Source organism: Aulonocara sp. 'chitande type north' Nkhata Bay, linkage group LG15 (assembly GCF_057382095.1).
Source record: "Aulonocara sp. 'chitande type north' Nkhata Bay isolate Kocher_YH1m ecotype deep benthic linkage group LG15, A_spYH_male_GT1.1, whole genome shotgun sequence".
Classification (NCBI taxonomy): Eukaryota; Metazoa; Chordata; class Actinopteri; order Cichliformes; family Cichlidae; genus Aulonocara; species Aulonocara sp. 'chitande type north' Nkhata Bay.
This window is the reverse complement of record NC_141358.1, coordinates 1,436,011-1,461,848: the sequence shown is the minus strand read 5'-3', so window position 1 is coordinate 1,461,848 and position 25,838 is coordinate 1,436,011. Positions and strand designations below refer to the sequence as shown.

The 25,838-nt window shown below is 44.2% G+C and overlaps 1 protein-coding gene across 9 annotated transcripts in view; it reads right to left on the bottom strand.

Annotated features, from left to right (window-relative positions):
* cdc42bpab (CDC42 binding protein kinase alpha (DMPK-like) b) overlaps positions 1-24,680 on the bottom strand; it is a 73,445-nt gene extending 48,765 nt beyond the window's left edge. For 6 of the 9 annotated variants that reach the window (XM_086263343.1, XM_086263350.1, XM_086263347.1 and 3 more), the window contains exon 1: positions 23,151-24,448. In XM_086263343.1, the coding sequence (XP_086119469.1) occupies positions 23,151-23,328 (178 nt within the window). In that variant the 5' untranslated portion in view covers positions 23,329-24,448. Of the gene's footprint in view, positions 1-23,150; positions 24,449-24,616 lie in introns of those variants that run through there. The other 3 variants (XM_086263345.1, XM_086263344.1, XM_086263352.1) reach the window with 3 other exon arrangements.
* Between the last annotated feature and the right edge of the window lie 1,158 nt (positions 24,681-25,838).

Below are 25,838 nucleotides of genomic sequence, written 5' to 3'. Positions count from 1 at the left end.
CCAAAGGTTTGTGCGTCCATGCAAAGACCTCACAGGTGATGTCATGGGGCACTGAAAGAAGCCAAGAAAACAGATTTCGTGACGTATGATGCACGTTAGCTGCCACAGATGTGGGCCTACGCCACTAAGTCAATCACAAGGATCGGAAATTTAAAAAGGAGAACTAGGGGTCGCTTCCATAACACATTAACAAGCCTTTAAGCATTAAACTGTATTTAATACTAGTGTGCACACCGGCGACACCAGCATTCCCAGTGGTGTCTGCCTGCACAACCCTCCCCACTCTACCACCACCAACCTCAAATTCCACTCCATGTCGTTTTCCCTTCCCTAACATCCCGACCAGTTTCTTTTCCTTCCCATGCCTTCATCTCTACCAACATATAAGCCCCTTCTCCCTTTCCCTCCCTCTCTCTCTCATTCCTGGTCTTTTCCTGCTCCGTCACACTAATAAGAGGGCAGGAATGGTCAAAGGCCTTAAACTAAACAATCTGTGCCCCACAGCATTAAACACACAAACAGGATGTTCCCAAAATATTAAAAAAAACCTCAAACACCAAAGAAAAGGAGAGGGCAGGGCTTGACAAAACAATAGATCAGATCTAGTGTGTGTTACAGCTCCGAGACTGCTGCAGCGAGCATACACCCAGGCCAGGCGATGTGAGACAAGCGGAGGGCTGGGCTACATCACTTTCTGCTGGCTGTACAGGAAGTTTTCACAGGACTTCAAAGAGGTCTCCGAACCAGCACATCGACCTGTTCAACCCACACTGCAAACAAGTCGATTTACACAATTCTGTGTCAACACAGCGTCCCGATACCATCTGCAGATAAAGAGCCAATATGAAAGGAGCCTGGCAGGCTGTTACCCAGCTCGGCCGGCTCTCCTTACTGGCTGCCGCTCTGCTGGTGGTGGAAGCACCAGGTGCTGCATTGTGCCTCTGCATGGTGTTGATAGTGCACATTGATAACACAACAGGTTTTCAAGCACAGTGGTGTGCAAGTCACACAGTCTTGATCACCTTACAACATATAATAATAACTAAATTGATGCTTAAGATGCACTGGAAATCAAGGCCACCAGTATGACTGGTAGAGATGCACCGATTGACTGGCAAGGGACAGGAACTGGACGATTTCCAGCATTCCAATCCCAGACTGGAATCTTGTCAACTTCCCATGTCTGATTGCAACATGCACACTCACAGCAACATGCTAATATTCAATTAGCATAAAAATCCCTCCCTGTGAGCGAACACAAAGTTTGCCAAAGAATAAACACGAAGCTAATCAGACACCTAAATCGACTTCACTGATCTGAACTCGGACATTTTAAAGAAGCTAACAAAGGGAAAGTGGCAAAAGCTAAAAGAAATTAAAGCTCAGAGCTAGCTACAAGTTAGCAGCTTCGGTGTAAGCAAAGGAGCAAAGAAAAAGTGTGATGTCTATAAGATACCGGAGAATGACACAAGTACTTAACTTTTGTTATGCTATACTAACCTGTTACTGCAAATAAAACTTTCATGTGCTTTTATCAAGTGGTGACAACTAAAACTAAAACATTTGTTTAGAGATGGGGAATGTTAGCCGTGAATAAAAGAGTAAATAACAGTTAAAGTTTTAATGAAGATGGGGAGAGAGAAGGATAAATCAGGTGGTTGAAAGGTACACCCGGTTAAAAAGCTCAATCCCTGGCATGTCTGTCTCCTTTTGCCAGGACAATCAGCTCTAACGGACTTAAAAACACATACATGTGATGTTTGGTCTGAACACATCTCCATGTTGGAGAGAGGTGGATGTTACCAGAGAAATCGTGACATGAATTTTACTGCCAGCACAAGACTCGTTTCTCAGTCCAAGGAACAAATGACTTTACGGCAGCCTCTTAGTGCCTGTACAGGGCAGAGCTCCCACATCGGCCTAAAAGGAAAACACTACTGGGTGGTTACAAGAAGGGCGAGATAGATGCCGAGCATGTGCTGTGGGAGTGTTCTGCAACACAGGCGGCGTTTTCCAATATCGTGTGCGTAAAAGTTCCAGTTGGCACAGCGCGCACGCAGCAATGTAACTAGACTGGGACATGGCATCAAGTTCCAGCAGCAGTTCATAAATTTCAACATCAGTTAAATTAAAGTCATCAGACACTTAAAGAAGGCAGGAATTTATTGCCAGTGGTGTTCCAGCACCAACATGTCACAACACACTGACAGATATTACAGCACACATTTCCTATTGCCTTTTCTGGGCTCCTCTCCTCCTCTTTCCAGTGCTACAGTCACTGCTAAAACAACCCAGCACTGACATTGCACCATTTAAGGCTTTGATTCCCAATGGGACCACCCATACTATAAATGGATCCACCCAAATGGATTAAGGCACCCACTTGCTTGTACTTTTCCTAAGAGCTCTAAATCAACAGCCAAGTGGCCGACAATGATGACAGCATTTAGATGGCTCTGCTACAGAATGAGAGAGACTTTCAAGTCACAGGTAAAGACAGTGAAAAGGCATGCTTAATAAAAAGAGACAGTAAAAGGAGGGAATGCAGGAAATTCTTCCACTGCCATCACCCCAAGAGCCATTTGATCTACAGACGTAAGGTCTTTTCTCCTTAGCATTAAGATGTGTTCAAGCTCTCTGGTGCCATGCATGTATCATGATGCAGGTGACCCAAGATCCCTTTCATGCGCTGCAACCCTGCCCAGGTAGGCACGTTCACGCTCATGCTCACAGGAAGAACCTGAAGCTACGGCCACGAGAAGAAAAATAGTGACAATGCCACACAAAAAAGCAGGCAAAAATTAAACCTGTTGTCATGGCAGAAAACCTGCCTCTACATCCTCTCGGACATCTCTAGGTATCCTCTGATGCTTTTTTTCAAATACTGATTCAGACTGTGCAGGAATCAATCTTCCAAGCTAACCACATCTGGCTGAAATTTAGCACCAAAGCTAAATGAATCAGCTGTCAGCGGGAGCAGACAGAAATGAACTATTGCTCCACTCGACTGAACTTTTCTACAACCATTCTCTATTTTCATGGTTTTGTAGAAAGGACAGCTCATGAAATCACTGCCAAAACCACAATGACTTAGATAATCCATATATTTACACAGGCCATTCTGTCCTCCTCCCTCTGCTACCACAGTGGATCCGTCACTACATCACTACAAAAGATATTTGCAACAATTTACAAGATTCTGTCGAATCTGAAGCTACATAGTGATCGCTTTCATTTTAGATGGTAACAATGCTCAAAACAACATGAGCCCAAGAAATGCACTCCAGTCATGTGAAACATAGCTGAAAAGACTTTAACGTGTTTCTTGTTCAACAAAGGACTCTGCAGTACATCTGCATCGTCCCCAGTGGTGCTAGTTTTTGTCATTATGCAAAAGTACTGTTTAAAGGATGGGGAAACCTGCAGTCAGCTGAGACTGAAGAAGCCACCTGAGTCAATGACCAGACGTTTGTCCCACTGAAAACGTCCATATGAACAGAATCAATTTGGGGGGGGGGGGGGTCCTCACCTGGATGACTGAGCATGCATCACGTCATTCTCAGTCATCATTTCTTTATCTAATCTCGAGATACGTCATCAAAACCAGAAACGTTGCGTTTCACTTGCAGTCCAGCAAACAAAGTAAATGAGACGACAGTTGATCACACAGTGAGAGCCTAAATAGCCCCTAATTCAAGAGCACTTTAGTTTCCAGTGTGCCCCGTCTTGTCTCTGCACCCTATTGGACCATCTGAGAAAGCAACACAAACTGATAAAATCTCAAGGATCGCTGCATAACCAGTGGGCCTCCTGTTTGTGCATCTAGACCAGCATGAGGATGAGTTCACACTAGAGCTGGGCGATAGAACGATAACGATATGTATCGCGATATAACTTTTACTCGATAGAGAAATTAAGCTATCGCGATAGACCTCGCTGCTCTTGTCCTCTTAAAAAAAAAAAAAAAAAAAAAAAGGTCAGCCAATCCAAATTCAGTAGCGCAGAGCCGAACCAATCACAGCCGCAGCGTCACGTCGCGTGACTTGTAACTTACAGCACAAGTGCCAAGCCGCACGTGTGTTTGTTTGGGAAGCAGCCAGCGGGTAATGGAGGAAATGAGTGTGCCGACTAGAAAAATCAACCGAGCGTGACCGAAGAGAAAACAGATGATGGTTCCAACGCCGGAGAGATTGTCGAACGGAAGAGCCAGAGAAGCTCCGTAGTGTGAAGGTATTTCGGCTATTTCAAGTCTGACAAAAAACAGAGTAGCGTGCACTGTAAATGTGCCGAAAGCAAGTCTGGAAATACAATAAACTGGTGCATGCGTCACACTGTGCGCCACGTTATTGTTTCGGTGAAATGAATTTCTACAATACTGTTAATTCTACTCTCTGCAGTGTTTAAATGCTTACATATACACACAGTTACTGTCCCTCCACACATACGACTCGGTTCTGCTTCTATGCCCCAGCTTTGTTTACTTTTTCCCACCGAGGCTTCTAGACTTCTGATTGGCCAACATTTCTGCACGGTTAGGAATCTAGCGCCACCTGCTGCTTTGGCATGTTCATAGCAGCGTTTTCCTTCATTTCTGCCTTTATGTGTGGACGGGATTATTTTTTAAAACGAAAACGGAAAATCTCCATTTTCAAAAATACCCGTGTACGCGTGGACGTAGCCTCAGTCTCTGACTGGAAGCGCTAATTCGTCATTCGGCTTTTGTCAGACTAAAGTAACTGTTAAAACTGTTTGAAAAGCTAAGCTATACAACAAGGAGAGATTGAGAATTTCCTTTTAGTTCTCAGTTTATTTGATATTGACAAAAGTTAGTCAGTTTTGTCTGTTCTTCTGTAAAACAAACTAAGATTTATTTTTAGAATTAATATTTTGTTTCTAAGTGGAATTGACAGTTTAGTCTGTTTCGTTTGTTCTATTTTGAAACTTAAACGCTTTAGCGGCTGCCTTTTGTGTAGTTTGCAATATTTGCCTTTATTTATCTGAAAAAGTCTCATGTTCCTTAAGTACATCTACCCTGTTGAACTTATTATGGGAAATAAATATTTAAATAAAAACAATCTGCTGATTATTTCACATTTTACTTGTGAGCAACGGCACATTTAAATCTTACAAATATAGTTATTTGGCTGATATCGTGATAGATATCGTTATCGCCTGAAATGAAAAAAACATATGGTGATATGAAAAAATCTTATATCGCCCAGCTCTAGTTCACACCAAAGCAAAATCCAAAAAATACAGTTTAAAACACAGAAAAGTTCTTTGTCAAGTTACAAAGTAAGTCATTGCTAGAGCCCCAACACTGTGCCACAGTCTTGTAGTCCAGATGGTGGCCCCTCCGTTTTCAAGTGAATATTGGGAAGGCTGTAATGTTAACAAACTGAAATATGGAGAAAACCACGAAATTACGGCTTTCTGCTCCCAAAATAAATGGAGGGGACTGAAGTGCTATATATACACACTTCCCACTGCTGCAGCCATGCACAACAGACACTTTCTAGGCCACAACCAGTCGCGTTCACTGCGAAAAAATACTAGCTCTGCTACTAATTATAACCTCCAGTAGAAAGGTGTCGGTGCTGGGACTTGTAACCAAAAGCATGCTGAAAATATTCATCTGGCAACAGCTGGGCAAGTTAGGACGTGCTGCTGTTCAGAGCCGAGGGAAGGTACGCGTATGACCATCACCGAGGGATGAGCGGTGAGGATGAGGCAGGGCTGGGTGTTTCCCAAGCCATTATTACAGAGACTAACCAGGTTCATATTACAAATGATCAAAGTAAGCAGAGATTAATATGAGCTAATAATCCTTTAAATGTCTTGCAGAACAAACCAGACTTCTTGCATAATTCATAATTTATTTAGGCACAAAATCACTACACTAAATTAATTCAATTAACCTGAAAACCAATTATAGGATCTATCCAACAGTTAACCAGGCAAGGAAGCTCAGGTCTGATCCATTTAGGAATTCTCCATGAGCTCAAGCTCGGCACTGTAAGCTGTGAGAACAAACAGCGGCTGCACAATAGCCGTCAGACACTTAGATAACAGTTACAGGGCTAATGACCTCACTGATAAGGAGATTGAGTCAGGCTACATACAGCGGGGGCGGCCACTTGTTCTGACGAGGATGCGAGACAACCCCAGGTGATCGCCGGCACCGAATCTCTCAACATGCTGATAACCGCAGGCTGCACAGTGCCGGACGTAGCGTGGAGTACCACCAGGTACTGCTCCACCTCCACACACCTGCAGTGGGTGCGCACAGGCTGAGGGTCACGTTCCTGTCTCCCATCATCCTTTTACTGCTGGGTGGACTCATCAATGTGAGAGAAACAACCTGGGTTTCTAATGGAGAACGAGGCCACTGACAGAAGAAGCAGACTTTATTTGGAAAAGCAGAGGAAACACAGATAAAGCGGATGTTGCTGATACCGCCCATAGAAAGCTATTCAAGTCTATTGGAAACCATTAGACCTCGTCACACGTGAGGGACTTTCAAATCTATGAAATATTTGAAATTTTAAAACAAAGCAAAGCCTCCATCAAGGATCTGTGGTTACGGCCAGCTTACTGTCTGCTCAACACCCCAACCAAAGGGCAACTGTTCAGTTACTTAGAGTCTGTCTTTACAAAAGCCTATAAAAGTCTTTCTTCTTCTTCAGCATATAAACGTTTACAAGCATCAAGTCAGAAGAATGCTCGCTTCAAGTTAAATGGTTCGGAGAAATAGAACAGCCTGTTTCGCGAATGCCTAAGCCAAGGCCCAGCATTAAATAAATAAGGATTATTTTAAACCTGAAAAGATGAAAGTCCCAGAATCATACTCAAAATATGGAGTTGAAAAAACAATGTAAAAATAGTGTCAGTTTAATTGAACCAAATGGCCAACAATAAAGTTTTGTGATTTTACAGAGACTCTAATGTACTAATGAGTCCAAACGAACTTTTGTCCCAAGGAACTGCTGAGCTTGTGAGAACGGTTTGGATGGGGAGAGGATATGACTGCTGTAGGGATGAGGACAAAGTATTTAAACTGTCCAACAGTATCAGGAGGGAAAAACCTCACGGATTTCACAGTTGCTTGCTACAAACGCTACACACTCTTTCTAATAAAAGCCCAAGCTGAGAAATATTTGATATACATGACGTTTCCTTCTAATAAACATGTGTCGCCTTTAAAATCTGTCCAATCAATGAACAGGAAGGAAAAATGAGTGAAGCACCTAATTGGTCTTGTTTTAACTGCACGAGGGGAGAAAAAAATGGATTTGGGGTGATGCCCAATTGTTTTGTCTGTATGCTGACCTTCAGCAGAGGGAGGAAACGGTGTGAGGCAGCTGTCTATATATAGAGGTGAACAACAGAGACGACTCAGTGGAAAACAATTGAGATGACAATCAGTTCGACCGCAGGATTTCCACCAGAGGCTTCTCAGGAGAGGGACGGCGCAGGACGGCGTGGTGGGCTGTGGGCTCGTCAAACCACAAAGAATTCATTTTAATGTTTGGGGCAATTTTAAGACGTCTATTTACAGTCAGTCTCTCGGTTGTGTGCATTACAGGTCACAAACCCATTCTCACACACTTATCCACAAAACCACCAAATCACTGTGTGTGGAACAAACAGGCTTATGAGACACTGGGTAACCAGACTGCCCAGCATTGCACAGACGCTTTGTTTTATCATCGAGAATTCGCCCAGACAACGAATCAGCTGCACGCAAGCTCCACCGGCCTGAATGACCGCCATTCAGGTGGAAGATGGAGAATTGTGCTGACGAGCTGCTGACATTATTTGACTCATGCGTCTCCGAAGGCAGGAGGTCAGAACAACGAGTGCGAGAGACATAAATGCATAAAGCAGTGTAGATATTAAAGACAGGCCTAAAAATAGGCAGGTCACTGTCAAATTCGCCACCACGCTACGAGCCAAGGTCAACACTTGATCAGTGTCAGCAAGCAGCACGGAGGCACAAAGAACGACAACTACAACCGATACGAGCCAGCTCTGTGGGCTCCCCTAATCTATTTCAACTATTTCAATTTGTCCTCATTGCTCGTGCTCTCATCATCGTCGCCTAATTTGTCACATTCCCCCCTCTCATTATCCAGTTACGAAGATTGAGCCGAAATACCACAAATTGCAAGACTGAATGCTTATGTGTCCCAGAGTGGTCTGACTAAGCACACACGACTGACAGCGTCCATCGTTTGGAAACGGGGGGGGGGAAAGCCGATCGAGGAACTTTAACACATACCATCACGGACAAACGAGCTACAGTGAGATGTTCAGTGAATCCACTGAGTCATGTGTGGGTGGGAGTATTAATGTATGGGACAAGGAGCGGGTGAATAAGAGAAATTCAGCATTACTTGTAGCTCACTGAGTGCAGTGTGTTATCATGCCGATCAAACTACAGCACAATTAGCTCGATTACTGTTTTTGACCGTTATCCACCAGCTGCATTCCTTGGCTACAGTAGAGAAGATGCTGATGTGCGATATGATGCATATATGTGCAACATAATGCTTATTAATTTCCACTGTTTGGCTATGCGCCTCTATACTTTTATAAGTCTGTATAATTTTCTTTAACTCTCATTTCCAGCTCCAGTAGAGTCGAATCCTGGACTCTACTGGAGTAGTTTTGTATCCTGGCAGTTAAAAAGAATCCTTTATCTTATACTGGACCTTGGTGCAACCCCTCAGTAGGGCTGGGCCATATCATACCGTTCACGGTAATACCGGTACAATGTTAGCCAACGATAAGAAAATGAAATATTGCGATAGAATATGGGTAAAACGCGCATGCGCAGTGCCTTTGTTTTCATACGCACATGGCAAAAAATCACGGCGGCGACAGAGAATGAGAAGGGAGAAAGCGGATCGTTGAGTGACACAGATGAACCAGAACTGGTTTGTAAAAATGCTGCAGTGATGTGGAACTGGTTTGGCTTTTGTCCGTTAGATACACAACAAAGCACTATTTTTGGTAGAGCATGCCAGCGGGCCGTCGTTATTACCGTGTTTGTCAGAATAAGGTGCTCTTAAATCTGGGAGTAATCTGGGTCCTAAACTCCGCCCCTTCAGGTCCCAAAGTCAAACGAACACTGCGACATCACTGAGAGTTAAACTGTCTAAATTCTTTAACCTTTAATAAAATGATCAGCGTTGCTGCTTTACCAGGTGTAACAATGAAGTTTAACATCCAGGCATCCATGAAAACAGAATTTATTACACTTAACAGAGTTAGAAGTTAGCAGGAAGTTAGCTCGCTAGTTTCCTAAGCATGATATTGCATGTTCTGACAGAGGTTTCTGAAGCATTCAAGCGTACAGCTCTGCTATCACTTCCAACATGAATGAAGACAGGAAACTAAATAGCAGTGACGTTTGTAGGGTTACTGAAGTTGGACTAGCTGGTATATAATGATGTGCTACGTGATCGCTAGCGACACAGCTATGTTAGCATAACATAAACACAGTGAAGCTGGAGGACGAACACTAACACTTTCCCACTAGATAAAAGTTAGCGTGAGGGTTCCTGATGGTCAGGAACAAATGCAATCGCATGGCAGGATGCTGTAAACGGACCAAACTTCAGTCAGGAGAACAACTGAGATAATCCATCCTAGGGTTGCTCAATTAATCGAATTTTAATCACGATTACGATCTGGGCTTTCAACGATCATTAAAAATGACTGAGCCGATTATTAGCCCCTCCCTCATTTATCCGCGACACCTTAAAGGCCGGTCCGTGAAAATATTGTCGGGCATAAACCGTCCGTGGCGCAAAAAAGGTTGGAGACCGCTGATTAAGAGGACCCGAGGGAAGCTCGGAAAGCTAAGCAGGAGTTATTTGGAGAGGAGAGTGACTGCTGTTGGTTGAAAAGAGTTAAAAAAAAAAAAAAAAAAAACTTCAGTGGTGTTGCACACTATTTTATATTATTTTTTAAAGTCATTGTTAACCCTTTAAAGCCGGTCAGAGCAGCACGCTCCGTTTTGCGTAACTATTTTTAAATCCCTGTAGAACCTGAACCGTGTAAGCTAGCGCAATAATTTGTTTTGCATATGAAACCGGAGGAGTTGTACTTACATCTGATGCCATCAGCTTGTCCTCGGTCACAGTTTCCTTCCACATAAAGCTTTGCAAAAATTGCATAAAAAGCGCTTGCAGGAACAAAAACATAATATTCCAGAAACACGCTTTGCCGATCCATCAGCTGTTCGTAACACTTCCCACAGTGAAATGAGGCACCTGCTGTTTTCTTTGCAAATTTGCATCATAGGATTGTTTTTTGTTTTTCCTGCAGTATATAAAAATTGCTTTATCTCCAAAATAAAACTATGAAGACACTCAAAATAAGTTTCCTGTTGTAAACTATTTTTTGAAACTTTATTGTATTTAAAGTTTTGAGGGATAAACCTCTTAAACTTCTCCAAGTAGAAATATATGTAAACAAAACAAAAGCGATTTTCAATTTTTTTTGTAGTTTATTGCACTTTTTTGCAATTTATGTAATTACTATGGACTTAATGCATACATATTATTAAAATATGGGCTATAACAGTTGTATTGATGTATAGCAACTTGAAATGCTCCCACAAATGGCACTACAGCATGTAAAAAAAAAAAATAATAATAATATAAGCTCTGGTGGACTTGGTTCTATAGTAGGTCTTAAAGGGTTAAATAAATATCGTCAAATAATCGTGATCTCAATTTCAGTGAAAATAATCGTGATTATCATTTTTGCCATAATCGAGCAGCCCTAATCCATCCACAATACAAGGTTAGTCATTAATATACTGCAACAACATGGGAATAGAGCAGCTGATAGAGAATTCAACATTAATGAATCAATGGTACAGAAGTGGAGGAAGCAAGAAGAATGAGTTTAATAAAGTTTGATTTATCTGACTGCTTTGTTTCGCTTAATGTGTCTTATAATCCCGTGCACCTTATGGTCCGAAAAATACATATTTGACTTTTTTATTTGGCACACTGCAGTTTAATGTTGCAAAGCACCTCTTTTTAACTTCAGTGAATATTATACATGGTTATGCTCAGGATATGTCAGCACATTTCTACTGGAAATGCCTTTTGGTTAAACTTTCAGCAAGGAATTTGCATATGCACTGTTAAATGTTTATATAACTTTAATGCACATAAAAAACAGCTGCCTGTTTAAGTGAAAATCAGTGGGTGGAGCCCTGCTCTACCCTCAGTTCATCAAAGTTATTTTAATCCAGCTTTGTTCTGATTGGCTGCCCCTCCTAACCAGAACATTTGATGTCTTAGTAACATCATACAGAACAAAGAATTAAAAAACAAACAAACCTTTGAAACGCGCCTAAGGATCGCAGTAATTACCTGCACGTACACCAACTTCATTATCTGAAAATGTGGTCATATTTATTATAAGCATCCACCACTGTAATAGTACCTAATAGAAAAAATCCCTATTAAAATCAGTTACTTTGAAAACAGCAAGGAGTGGATAAAAATGTCGCTACATTTCTCAGCAACTGTGGGATTTCATAGCCTGGCTGTAAGCGGCTGCAGCACTGTTCTAACACTCTTGCTAATTTGGCCCCTGGTGTGTTCAGTCCTTATTTAGTCTGAGCAAATTCAGAGGGCAAATACCAATCCTCTCTCTTTGGCATGAAGTCCCCTTTTACAAATATGACAGCATGCAATAAAGGATCAAAGTGTGTGCTTTAGCAGGGATGCAGCTCGGCTCCGTCCTGTCAAGATGCTGAAGGTTGTCTACATTGTCAGCTTCTACACATGTGGTGCTTTATGCACTTCATGTTAAGGTAAAGTGTGCAAACATATCCTGAGAAAGAGAGGAGTATGAACAAATATGCACAGCGCGTAGCACTGCTGCCCTGCACAGACACAAGCAAAGCCAGCAGTCTCTGTCACCAGGCAAAGCTGGGATGCAGCAGTCTGGGGGGGAGGAAAGAGCAAACAGGGCGAGAAACAGGAGGTGAGGAAAAGAGGAGAGGATACTGAGGCAAAGGGAATATTGTGCTGTAAAAGTGTGGAGCACTGGACTGAATAAAGCAGTGAAAGAAAGTGAGAGCTGACAGAGAGAGGGGAGCAGAGCGAATGTGCGAGTGGTGCTGGTGGACAAAAAGCCAGACCTGGCTTCATCGAAACAGCTGCCGCTCTCCCCAACGTTGCACCTCAGCTCCAAATTCCACAGGCAGCCCGGCCGTGAGGGGCTGGGGCCTGAGTCAGCGCTTTTTACACAGAGCTGAGCCCTCTGCTCAAAGCAGCCGGGGGACAACAGAGTCCTGCAGCAGCCACGTTAGTCAAAGGTGCTGCACTCGAACCATCAACTGATTTCATTTGGTTTTTCATGAAATAACCAACGAAAAGCTTTTTAAACTCCAATTATTGCATCAAAATTACATTTTCAGCTACTAATGCTGTAGTACCATTACATAAAAGGTAAATAGCCTGTATTTGTGTAGCGCTTTACTTAGACCCCAAGGACCCCAAAGCACTTTACACTACATTCAGTCGTCCATCCATTCACACACACTCACATTCACACACGTAAAATTAAATAATGCTGCAAACGATGCATCAAAGTCAAAGGTACTGACAACAATAGTAAAAATTGGGGCTTGACGATATTTAAAATGATCAAGCTAACCCCTGACAGTGTTTACATCACAAGTCAGAGACAGCCTCCACATTATCCACGAAGCGGGGGGTTCCACGACATCGACTGGTGGCCATATCAAGAGCCACGCCGGGTTGTAACACAGCAGCAGAGCAAAATAAAAACTACACTAGCAATACCTCAGGGACGACTGAAAACTAGTCCGCAGCGTCACCGAAACACAACTTGTGACGTGCAGTGGCGGGACTCTCGTCATGGCACTGATTGCCTAATTGTTCCTCCTGCCACAGCTGGTGCAAAAACCAGTAAATAACATCCCAATAACTGAAGAAAAAAAAACATATCACATGCCTGAGTTTGGATGCCCATCTGGTTGGAATGAATTCTTACTGGGACGCGACAAATGCCGATGTTACGTTACATCCAAACTACGAGATAATAGGAAATATAAATTAGGAACACGTTCCCATTAGCAGAGCCAATGTCAAATAAACTCTTAAGAAGAAAGAATCGTTTCCCTGCTGGCAGCTAGTTCAAGCCTGGACAAGCAGAGGCTCTTGGCATCTGCCTGTACCAGGATGAGATTTTAGGCCAAATCGTCTGGCTCCTCGTCTGGATGTCAGAGAAAGATTCTGTACGAGGAGGAAAAAACAAAGGTCCAGGGAAGATCATACGCTGCAATTTTCTCCCATGTTTGTGAACTAGTAAGCAGTGACAAGGCAGCTGAGGTTAAACTAAGAGGTGTTTCTATGGTGTATTGATAGTCATGTGCTTTTGTGCTGAGGTGTTTTTTCTGTTATCAAACTGTTCTCCCACCAGGAGCTCAGTCTGAGTGGAGTTTTTTTTCTCCTCCTCTTACCTCATGTTATGTATTTTCGTTGTTTTTCCTATCAGCCGACCTTTCTGACATGTCTCCCCAATGTGATGTTTGTGTAAAGTTGGTCAGAAGGTTCCTTTGTGAGTGCGCATGCGCCATTAGCGTGCTGCCTGCTGTAACCCCTAATTTCCCTCGGGATGAATAAAGTATTCTGATTCTGATTTTGACCTGAGGTCTGAGGCAGTGGAGGGTCAAGCTGCTGGCACATCAGCCAGCTGACAGGAACATGTGGGTTTAAAAGAACAACAACGAAGAACGATGATTTTAGGCTACTTGCACCTCAGAGTTGAACTTTTCCCTCTTTGAGAATCCGACCATGCTGAATACGTATACAGAAGAACACCAACACCTTCCTTAAATATTACATAAATCATACAACACAGTGTACAGTTTGAGCTGGACTGAGCAGAAAATGCATTGAGGCCAAACTGTGGCTATTGTGCATCGACTTTATGGTGGTTAAAGGTGACGTTTTCTCCAGAAGGTTTCACATCAAAGGTCTATCACAGCACAGAAGAACAGCAGTGTCGTTCGAGTGCACTGAACAACATCCACAGTTAATGTAAGACATGAAGAGACTTTCAAAATCCTTCACATAAACACTCCGTGTGGTTTTAATGAACTAGTCTTTGAAATGCGCCTCTCTAAGACCTTTTTTCCAATATCACTGCAAAATGGTTTTGTTTCCTCAGTAAGGCCGGTGACACAATTCCAGTTCAGTGAGTGAGTATGGGAAAAGACAAAACTATGCAAGCGAGCGCCTTCGCCAGCTGGCGATGGGACCGTCTCAGCTGAATGGGCTGAAAGGGGGCGAGCAGTTTTCCCCAAATTCATCCTTTGACGACATTTCAATAAAAAAAAACAAAGAAAAAGGGGAACACACTGTTGGTCAGTGTGTGGCGTTGATGAGTGTGACTGCTGTCCGCTCGGTAAGTCTCGCTGTTGCTGACTAATTGCTCCTCTGAGATTAAGAGTCATTACAGGAGGAGACCAACTTGTTCCCCTCAGCATGCACAGAATAACAATAAAGCATCGAGTCACACTGAAGTCTCAACAAACTCCTCTCAGCTTCAAACTGGCAGCAATTACTTAAGTAAAAGCCCTGAACGAGGTTATCTGAGCACTATGTACCAAGTATAAGACGCGATTCCTAAAAAGATGGAAATGATGACTTATTTTGTGCTAATGCAAGAAAGGCTGCACTCCAGGTCCAGCAGGAAAAGAAACATGATGAGCCAAAAGCCGAACAGCTTCATTTTCATTTAGTCTGCAAACACTGGCTGCAGTGATGGACAGACAGCTGAATGGGGAGGTCAGCCAAAGCCAACTAGCAGCCACTGTGAGGGGAGGAACAGAAGAAAGGAAAAGATGTGAAAATGAGGAGAAATGAAGGTGGAGAAAAGTGGAAAAAGGAGAGAGAAGGGCAGGGGGGGAGCATGTGCAGTCAGACCCCGGGGATCCTGAGAGGCGGGCTGATAAGCTCCATGCCCGTCCTCTGGGAAGCCTTCCCCTGCCACTCTCTGATGACACAACTACCAACAGGCATTTCTCTGCCTACAACGCTCCCAACAGATTAACCAAGTGTTTCAAAGGCCAACTGTGAATATGCTGAAAATGTACAATTTCACATGTGTTACCCTGGTGAATTCCCCCAGAGTGGACTCCAAATGAAAACAAAAGCCAGCTTTGCTATCACAGGTAAGGTGAATCTCCCCATTAATGAAACGGATAAAGTTAAAGCAAGACATCAGTTAGCAATGAAATGTAAATGTTACGGAGCTCCTCTGATGACATGGTCCAAAATACTATTTCGAGGGCACGAAATGCTAATTTGTGGGCACGAAACACTTGACCAATAACCGTGGTCCTTCCCAGGCCCTTGCAGTTGGTTGACAATAAAATCTATCCCGGCGTCCAGGTCGTGCTTACGTCTGTAAGCTGGGCTCGCAGTATCCTGTTTAAATGCCTCTCCGTAATAATGGTTCCTTGCATTGCAGATTTTTCAAAATGCATTTGTAGCTCATCCCCAGCCTAAAATAAAACCCAATCATACCGTCTCTGTCCACGGTGTGTAGGTTTAGCCTACTCTCATGCTTATGTCTCTACACAGCAGTCCAGGAATTGTATCAATATGATGTGTGCACGTTATCTATTTCGTTGCCACGTTATACCCAATTCGTGCCCTCAAACTAGCATTTCGTGGCCACAAATAAGTATTTCGAGGGCACGAAATAGTATTTTGTAGCTGCAATTTATTTATTTTTTTGGACCATGTCATCAGAGGGGCTCTGTAAAATGTAGAACTTCCACTCGCCAAAAATGGCAGAAATGACATCACTATGACATGATGACGATTTAACATTTTGTTAGCTTTGCTTAATCTAACCAAAGTCAGGAACAATATTCAGTAGACAGAACAGGAATCTTGGACCTCCTGTGCATACAACAGACCCGGCTGACGTTAAGCTAACTGGTTGGAGGAGGTGCTTTCGAGTTACCCAAGAATGATCTGAAAATGTAACTTTCAGCAGCAGAGCAAATTTAGCTGCGTATACAAAGCTGCCATGTTTCAGGCGCAAGGGAATTCTGTTTTTGAACTGCTCCACATTTAATTCAGACGAGGAGTAAATTAAACGTGGAGAACAAGGATACGTGGTCTAAGAAAGGGTAAGCGGTTTCCCCTTTGGGTCCAAAAACTAAGCTGCAGACAGCAGGACAGGGCAGGCCTCTCCATCATCTGTCCTTTCCAGACACGTGCTGGCATTTGTGATCACGTGAAAAAGTGACAGAAACGCTAAGAGCTGATGAGAGCGAGCAAACAGGCATGTCGCTGTGAAAAAGGAATTCAGCAGAAAGGAAATAAACAGCGTGACCTTGCTGCGTCCAAAACACCAAAACGAGCCACAGAGCACACAATGACACAATGCGATACAGATGTCCCCGCTTCCTCGTATGACATCATGTACCCGCTGGGTCCGGAGCACCTCACCGAGCGGTTGTGGTTCCTTCCTGTTCACTGTGCCCGCCAAAGCCACCGGGCAGCCAGACAGGAAACGGCAGAACAGCTGCTGATCGAGGCCAAACACGATTTTAATATCTGACACAAACACTGACATTTGATACAGATTAGGGAACTTGAGTTATAAAATGCATTTTCTCCACATCACTCCTGTTTGAGGGTCAAATATTTTCTCACCCAATTACAATTTATCTCAAATTCTTCTTCAGCAACCTTTTCTGTTACTTCGTTTATTGATTCTTCATAATGTCAAAGACCCAAACCCAGATCGTCTGCACACAATAAATCACTGCTCTGTCTTTACGATCCACCACGCAGGTGATGGATCGTAAAGTAAAATAAAAACGTACATTTCCTGTGCGTGAATAAGGCCAGCTACTGCAGCACAGCTGGAACAGCAGCTTGCAATAGCTTAGTTTATGTTGCTCTGTAGAAACCTCCAGGCCTAAAAATGAAGTGCTGAAAACTGCAATCCCTCAATTGGCCACCAGAGGCAGTCTCCACAACCGTAGTTTCCCGTGTTAAAACGACACCTCTTAGCCCAAATACCCATTTTGCACACAAACTAGTTTCAGTCTCAAAAGCTAATTTCCTGCTTCATGAAAACTGTACAGAGGATGATTCTCTTTATTGCATCACTGTGGTCTCTCATTTTGAATGCTGCTAATCCAAGTCACCGAACTAGCTTTGCCAACCAAGTTCATCCTAATGGACAGTGATTACTTTCCAAAGTACTTCTACCAGCTCTGCACGGGTCTGTGAGGGGGCGTGAGGACTGTACTGTTACTTATCATTTAATAAACAAACTGTGACTCAAGTAAATGAAGCCTCAGTTAACAAAATGTAGGGCAGAACAAATCCTGGCCTTGTTTATACCTTAGTAATAAGCTGATAACTCAGCACTCCCTCCTCTTATCTATATATGGTCACTCCTGACTGAGGGGAAAAACCCCAGGATGAGTTGGCCTTTATGCGCGACTCCAACTCGACGCTGATCTTTAATGCAGAGGTTGCAGTCTGAGCATGTTTGGTCCCAACCTGCAGCGGTGGAAGGGACCGAGTGTATAAACGCAGAGGCTTAGAAAGTGTTGTGAACATGGTTGTTTTTGGTGTGGTGGACACAACTTTAAACTATGTGATCCAAAAATTCTTCTTTGGAAGCAGCGTGATTTAAGTGGCGGCTCTTTCTTTAACAGCGGAAAAACAGGGAAGAACTCAGGTCTGTGCACTATGAGATAGCCTAGTTAGGCAAAAAAAACCCACAATAATAAGAGTGTGTGTGTGTGTGTGTGTGTGTGTGTGTGTGTGTGTGTGTGTGTGTGTGTGTGTGTGTGTACGCCTCCACTGCGAGCAGTGTGTGTTACACGCTGCCAAAGCCTTGCAGGGTGGAGCACACATCAGCTGCAGCTGAACAGCTGGCCACTGCAGGCTAACATCGAGTCTGGACTGAGAAAAGGTCAGGAAGCCTCCACAGTGTTTGCCAACTGTGGCCTGGCAATGCCGCCCACTCTCATTCAGCTGCCAGCCAAACCGGGGAGTGAGACTGGTGCTAAACACAAATGAGGCGACGATGGGAGAAAAAGATCGAGCGCGCGGTGAGATTGGAAAGATCACCATCATGGGTGGGTTGGCGCCTGCCTACGTAAGCCACGGATCAATGTGAAACTAAACTGATCCGTTATTCATCTCCTGCTTGCTCCATGAAAAAGACCGTAGGTGTAGCTCAGCTGCTGAGAAAGAAGAGGAGGAGCGTTTTCTTCAAGTTAACTCTTAATCAGCTTAATCAGAAATATTTCAGCGTAATTAATTTAAAATAAGTGTGGGTGAAGAGTTGCTGGCTCAGACCGAGTTTCAGCTTCAAGTGAATAAACACACGCGCAGGCCTGAGCTGCTAGACCCAGGAAATGCTGCAATATGCAGCGTGCTTTCCCGTGTTCCCGGTGGCTGCAGGTCATGTTGGGGTCTCCATTTCAGTTGGAATGAGGTCACCCAGCCAGACAAAAAGCAAACCCATTCCACGTGTTTGTCCTCTTCTTCGCTTCATAAACATCGTTGGGAAGAAAGGGGAACACTGCTGCACCTTTGTCACGGCTGTGCTGCATTAGCAAAAAGGTGCGCAGGCGCTGCAGCGTGGCTACAAAGGGCAGCTGCGAAGGTGCAGCCTCTGTGTGCCGCACAAAGGCCGAGTGCTCACAGGCTGAGGGGGTCTTAGGTTTCACTGGGCCCATCTTGAACCATTTTTCTGCATGTAGGATTAAACCGTGTTTTGAGTACGTGTTAACACCATCTTTCTGTTCCAGTCTGTTTCCTATAGAGACTCCTGTTGGTCACGTGCACTTTGGCTCCTCTGCTGAAGTACAAATAAGGAGCTATAACAGCACTGTGTCACTACTCTGGTTAGCATTTAGCTAATAAGTGTCCAAATCCTGAGAACCGCACTACATGTGCAGCAGGTGTGCTTTTTTCCTTTGACCCTGTGGCTGGGTTTTCTGCCAAGAAGAAGAAAAACATGGGAGTGGTGGCGCTCACAAAACTTTTGAGGACAAGACGAGACTTGACCTCAGTGCTACTATACTTTTTGTGTGCAGCTATGCCACAGAGGTGTGGTCTGCTGCCGTGGACGCGCGTTATCACAGGGCTAAAACCTTACACGCAGATTCCTTCCACCGAGAGGGAAGAACTATTGTCTGGACTGGCTCACTGTTACGCCGCTGTTTTTAACTACAAAAGCTGAACTGAATCACTTTCACTGGTCCATCTTGTCCATAATAAAAGACCATCTGGGAGGCAGTTTATAATGGTTTCTTCTTGGCCCTGAGCTCTTCACTGAATAACTCTTAAAAATATAAATATAGTTAAAGACTGAAAGGTGTCATTCATTGATGTGGTCACGCAGCAGCCCTTTGGATTTCATAAGGATGAGCTGATTCAACACCAACACAGTTCAAATATGGCAAATCATGTAGATGCAGCAATGATCTAGCCGACTGTTATTATTCCCGTACCACCACTCGGATAAAACACCTCCAGTTCAGCTAGTCTGGCATGCTTCAAGCCCCAGTTTGAACGGTTACGGGCTGTGAGGAAATCATAATTGACACAAAAACCACCAACGCGCTGACCAGACCAAGTCTTATTGTGGGAAACACTGAAACCTGAGCTGCTGAAATGTTGAGTGAAATTAACCAGCAGCAGCTGTGAAGTACATATGAAATATGACACAAATGTAAGAAACGTGATTATTTGCTGTCCTAGTGCGTCCAGCAGCAGGGTGTTTCTTCTGGTTCAGAAAAGCCTTTGGGCAGTAACACTGCAAATAAGCTGAACCTGTCAGTGCTGCAAATCTGTTACTTCTGATCATCTCAGACACAAAATGTCCAAACTAACATTTTAACCCCAAATTCACAAAAATAGTTACAGAAATTATTTTGTTACAGCGCTCGACGCCTTCGGCTCTGGACAGCACATGATTGGGGAAATGTTAGTTATTCTATGCAGGAAAAGAATCCCTGAGTATCGCGCTACATGTTTAATTGTTTATATATCAGAGCTGCAGATGAGCACGACAGGCAGATAAGGGACACATCCTGGACATCTGTCTGGACAGGATTTCCCTAGCCGTTTACCACTGGGGCAAACTGGTTTGACCAAAGTCCACAATGTCTTCTGCAGTCACACACTGGCATATTTACAGTGCTCGTCAGTCGTTTACATACAAGTCATCATACCGCGAATAGTGTCGGATCTCATCTGATCCACGCAGGCTCAAATATAAGAGCCTGGGAACCACCGAGGCTCACCCGGGCCACGAACTGGAAACCGTCCACAGTGAAGCAAGTTTCACATCAGCGTGGACTGACAGGGCGCCAACCAAGAAAGACGCCTCGGCTCCAAACTCAACACCTTCAAGCTCAACTGAAATTTTCAGCTCAGATGTCTTCTGGAAAAAAAGAAAACGTTTTATAGACGAGAGAGATGCTTGGACAACCACGTGTGAGGCCGCTCTCCCTTGCACTATGGTAATAGCCTTATTCTGCTACACTGCATAAAGTGGATGGAATCCAAATTTTTCAACTTCAACTCAACTGCTAGACACTGAAATCTGGACAAAGCTGGGTGTCCCAACAGGACGGCGATTCCAAATAAACAGCAAAACGAGTTTTGAAATGGTCAGCGCACGCTACCATTAAGCTTCTGGACTGGCCTTGCCAAGCCCTCGGTCTCACGCAAACTGAAAATTTGAAGACTACGCTTAAAAGCCAAGTCCATGCTAGGAAATCAACTTGTTTAAATTAAGCAATCCAGCAAGAATTGTGCCAGAAGATTGTTCACAAGTCCAAATAATTCTTATTTATATACTTAGCCTGGTGCACAACCGACCAGTGTCTGAAACCAGCCATTTTATCTGCTTTTTCCATCCCTTTAGTCCAGCGGTCTCCAACCTTTTTATGCCCGACAATATTTTCACGGACCGGCCTTTAAGGTGTCGCGCATAAATACAACAAAATAAAGCTAGTACCGGTACCGAAAAAAACAAGATTTATTCATAACACACGTGAAAAGACCCAGGAAAACAGAGTAAACGATAAAAACGATAACAAAATAACGCTGAAAACGATAAAAACCCTGAAAACCACACATTTCACACCTGAGCCTCAACTCTCGCGGCCCGGTACCAAACGACTCACGGACCGGTACCGGTACGAGGCCCGGGTCCGCTGCTTTAGCTGATTGGATGCCACTTGCAAACAGAAGGATGGAACTGCACGTGGGTAGATATTCTCTGCCAACGACAGCGCTGCATGACAGAACCATGTAAGGTCATATCTTCTCTGAGTGACATCCTTCAGAGCCCAGAGTAGAACAACTGCCGGGTCCACCGTGGTAACTGTACGTGTGCGGCAGAGGATGAGAACAATCTTAAGAGCTACCTTTGAATGGATTTTGTTGAAAGGCCCTTTTTAATTAGAACTTTACAATTAAGGCACATTTCTATTCTGGAAAGGACACCGTAGCTTTGTTTGAGCAGCCATTTCAACTTACATTATTAAAATGCATAAATTTGGAGGATTCAATATCAGTGCCTTTGGAGTGGTAAATAACAAGCAGCAACACGGGACCTCCAGGCAATTATGACAGCTTGAATCTGCATGTTGTGTCTGCTAGAGCTCAGTTTCTAGTGACAACACAGGGAAATGTCACGATGAGGTCACCACTTGGCACTCAGGCGCCTCTCCTTAAAGGCTTGGGCTCACTGGCATTGTTGCAAAGCCAACTTGATGCAGCACATCAGCTGAGAACTAGCAAAGGGGGGCAACAACTGATTGTCCTAAAGGAAACATGTTTCAGCAGAGGCACAAAAGTACCTCGTCATCCTCATGCAGACTCCCCCAAAAAACATGAACAATGGCCAAATCCAGCCACTTCCAGCCTGCACAACTGCGTTTTTAGCACAGAATAGGTTGGCCAGATGGTGGCTGGTGGGGTAGATGAACTTAGCAGCCACAGGCAAAAGATTTAACACGTGTTTAACTGCCATCCTGTCTGTCTGTGACACAGTCACTCACTGACGGGCCAAACGGCTAGTCTGTCTGTAGAGGGGTTTTTTGTATTTTTAGAAACATAGACAAAAAGATTCCTGCAGATATGACACACAAGCGCTTTCCTTCTAATATGTCGCCTCATTGCCTTTTGTTTTAATCCACATTTCTGCTGTGAGGTCAATGATTTGCTCCTGCACTGCCACCCTTCTCTCAGGGCTGTAAAAGACAGCGCAGTCCAGGCAGCCAGGCATGCTCCGGCAGCTAGCTGGGCCTCTGCCCTACATAACAAAAAAAGGTGAGTCGCTCACATTCCTGCTTCATGCACAAACCAAACCCCAATGTCACACACACACACCTTCTCTTGTTGGTGTGTGTGGTCTTCCTGCTGTTCTCCCTTTCTCTAACCTTAGGGAGTCTTAAAGTTACAAAACAGCCAGAAAAAGGCAGAACCCCCCCCTCTGTAGAAACTAATCAATGCATGGGCGTGTGCAAGTGATTTCTGTCTGATGGGACAACTCTACCCTTCACGTGCATACAAACCCAAGCAAACTGACATGCAAAGTAGCCGTGATGACAGGAAAGCCATCTACTTCACATTAAGTGCATTCCCACTGGAATACATGGCGGCCTGCAGGGGAGAGAACATCTTTATTGGACCCGTCCCGGAAGCATTTCAAATCCGAACAGGCCTGCTCACCAGCCGATACATCCTCTTTTATCATTGTCAGCTTGGTATTTTACAGCATCTCTGTTTTTGGTAATAAACTGGCACCTTCTGTTTTAATGTCTAACCCTCCAACATGCTTTTGTTTTTTTCCAAAACACATAAAACATTTAACTACAGGAGAGTAGAGTGGCCTTGCTTGGCCCCTTCTCTCTTTAGTTTTTAGTGCGAGCCAGTGTGTTAAGAGGAGGCCAAAGTGAGCCCTGCTGCTTCTATAAAAGGAATGTGATGGGAGAAAGGGAGGGCCACTGCGCCAACAGTATTATTAGCTTGATCATCTTACCAAAGAAAGAAAGGGAAAATGGAGTAAATAAGAAGAATACATACCCCATTCCAAAAACTCCAGGACGTTTTTCTCCCTTCTGAGGGGGGAGTTGTTGCACTCATCATAGAGGCACACCAGGATATCCAGCAGCGTCTCCACACTCAGGCACTGGCCATTAGACTGAGCCGGCCCGTCCAGGATCAGCTTCTCCAGCTTCTTCAAACGCACCTCTCCCGACATGTTCTATTCCTTACTGTTGGCCTTTTGAAGCAATGGTGATGGATGGGGTTGGACGAGCAAACACCTCCTCGGCCTGGAAGTCAGCGCAGAGGGGGGCCTTGAAAAGTTCTCGCCACTGCACGTCTCGAAAAATAATCAAACTTTTGCGCGTTGAGGCCAAGCCGGTGCTAAATAAGCGATAAAATGCGCCTAATCATGACCTTCCTCTCGAGAGCCAGTATCTTGAAGCTGGGTGAGACGTGCAGCACTTCCCCATTTTTTAATACCTATCCCCCCAACCCCTCAAAGGGTGCATAAGAAAAGAAGTAAGCCTGTAACAGACCCTGGCTGCTCCGGGCCGGCTGATTTTGTTGGAATCGCAGCGTTAGCAGGCAGTTTTCTGCTCTCCTCTGGCGTTAAGAGAATATATATATATATATTTAAAATAACCTAGTCGAAGCCGTTCAGAACCTCTCCCTGAGTTGAGACAGATATTTGGGATTCTCCATTCTTGCAGCAATCCAAAAAATGCAAACCAGATCTGCAATGCTACAAAGCCCCAGCGCCCCTCCTCTGCTCCAGGAATGGAAGGGCGACAGCAGCTTAGCAGCCTGCTAGGTTAGCTGTTCAGCTAACCAGGGAGCTAACGTTAACGCTACTTTTCTCCGTTCCTTGATGCCACAACTTCCCCCTTTTCCCGGGAGTTGACATGTAACACGCAGCGTTAACACGTCTCAACCAAATGCCGTCTGTCTCTGACAATGTGTATATATATATATATATATATTTTTTTTTTTTATCTAACTGCAAAATATCCCCTTGTTTTCACAACTCACTGCTGGGAGATATGTTCTTTAAATCCCAATCTTCGTCAACGTCTCTTTAGTTTCTTCACAGTTCAAACGCGATGGTTAGCCAAGAGTTCCAACCAGCCTGTAAGTTAGCCGTCAAAGGAGAAAAATGCGGCTCCTTTTTTTCTCTTATGAAGGTTGCAGAAAAGCTCGTTTCACGTCAGGGGGAAGCTGTATTCTCTAGCCTCGCTTATTCCAAATACGGGACACTGCCTAAATTCCCCCCCGTCCTTCCCTTTGCACCGCCGGTCGTTCGCTGCTTTGCCGTCTTTCCCCAGTCAGCTACCAGCGGCTCGATGCCAGAGGCTTTAAACTGAAAAGATAACCCACTATACACTGCTCTGGTGCGCTGCAGCACCGCGCTGCATTGTGGGAAAAGTGGCTCTGCTGGAAATTATGAATGGCTTACAAATAGCTCTCGTCAGAAACGTAATTATGAGTTATTGATAAATACGTACCTTCTTTTTTAACCATAGAAGATCCTTCTAGAAGTAAGTCTCTCCAGTATGCGACCAATCATCCGGACTAATGTTTCTGGGCTGTTATTTGGGGAATTATTTTTGAAATTTTATTAAATTACTTTAAGTAAAAAGTAAAATTATTAATTATCACGTTTTTAGTTAGGTTGTTGTTTTTTTCTTTGGACGTTATACTTCTACCACCGTGTTTGCTGTTGTGGATATCTCGCGGATATTTCAGTCTCGTCTTACCAGTTTGATTTGAACACGGTGTCTCTGAACACGTTTCGACGCTGTCCAAAAAAAAGGTTATCAGTCTGTGATGTTAGGTAACGCGTTTACAGTTTCCAACTTCCACGCATGCTCGTTAATCCGCCATGTTTCCCGTGTCTCGAGACGTCCTCTATAGCTCGCGGCCTATCTACCACTGTTCTAACGTCTCTGGTCGCTGCTGCAGGCAAAATCCCAGATCATCATCATGGCGCCCGTCACAGCATCTGCTGTGCGAATGGGAGAGGCGGGGGGGTGTTGATGGGAGGGGGTGTTGATGGGAGGGGGTGTTGTCAATATTGTGAATGGGAACTGCGGGCTGTGTGCTGGTGGCGTCTTTTTCTTCACGCGGGAGTAACAATGACTGCTGTCCCTGTAACCGACCGCAAACACAGCACTTAAACGAGATACAGTCCAGCCTGCGTCAGTGCAACTGTGTCGAGTCCAGCTAGCTGTGACAGTGAGCCACCTCACACAGCCACATGCATCAAATATGACAGTCAGATTCCCCACAAACCATTATGCAATCTACCAAATGTGTCTCGCTTTTGCATTCACAGTCACACCTTAAATGTCTGACACAAAAAGGGTCTGTGTGGCACGCTCTCGCTCCCTATTTGCATAGAAACAGTGCATGGGGTTTCATGTAGTTCAGAGTCTGAACTGATCATTCCTTGTTTGGAAATGATCCCTTTAGTGCTTATCACTGCTCAAAGTGCACCCAGTAATCAATAACGGCCTAAGCAGCTGAATGTTTGGGGGAAGGGAGACGGAGAGAGAAGGAGAAGGTGTTTGAGGCCACACACCCCAACAAAGGGGAACATAAAACTTCCATACTTAAGAAAATAAATAGTTCAGGGCCCCCTGACTGTAGAAGAAAGACACGAGATGTGATGAAGTAAGCGCACAACAACGTGCCATATAAGACGCAGTCACCTGATTAAAGGGAAAT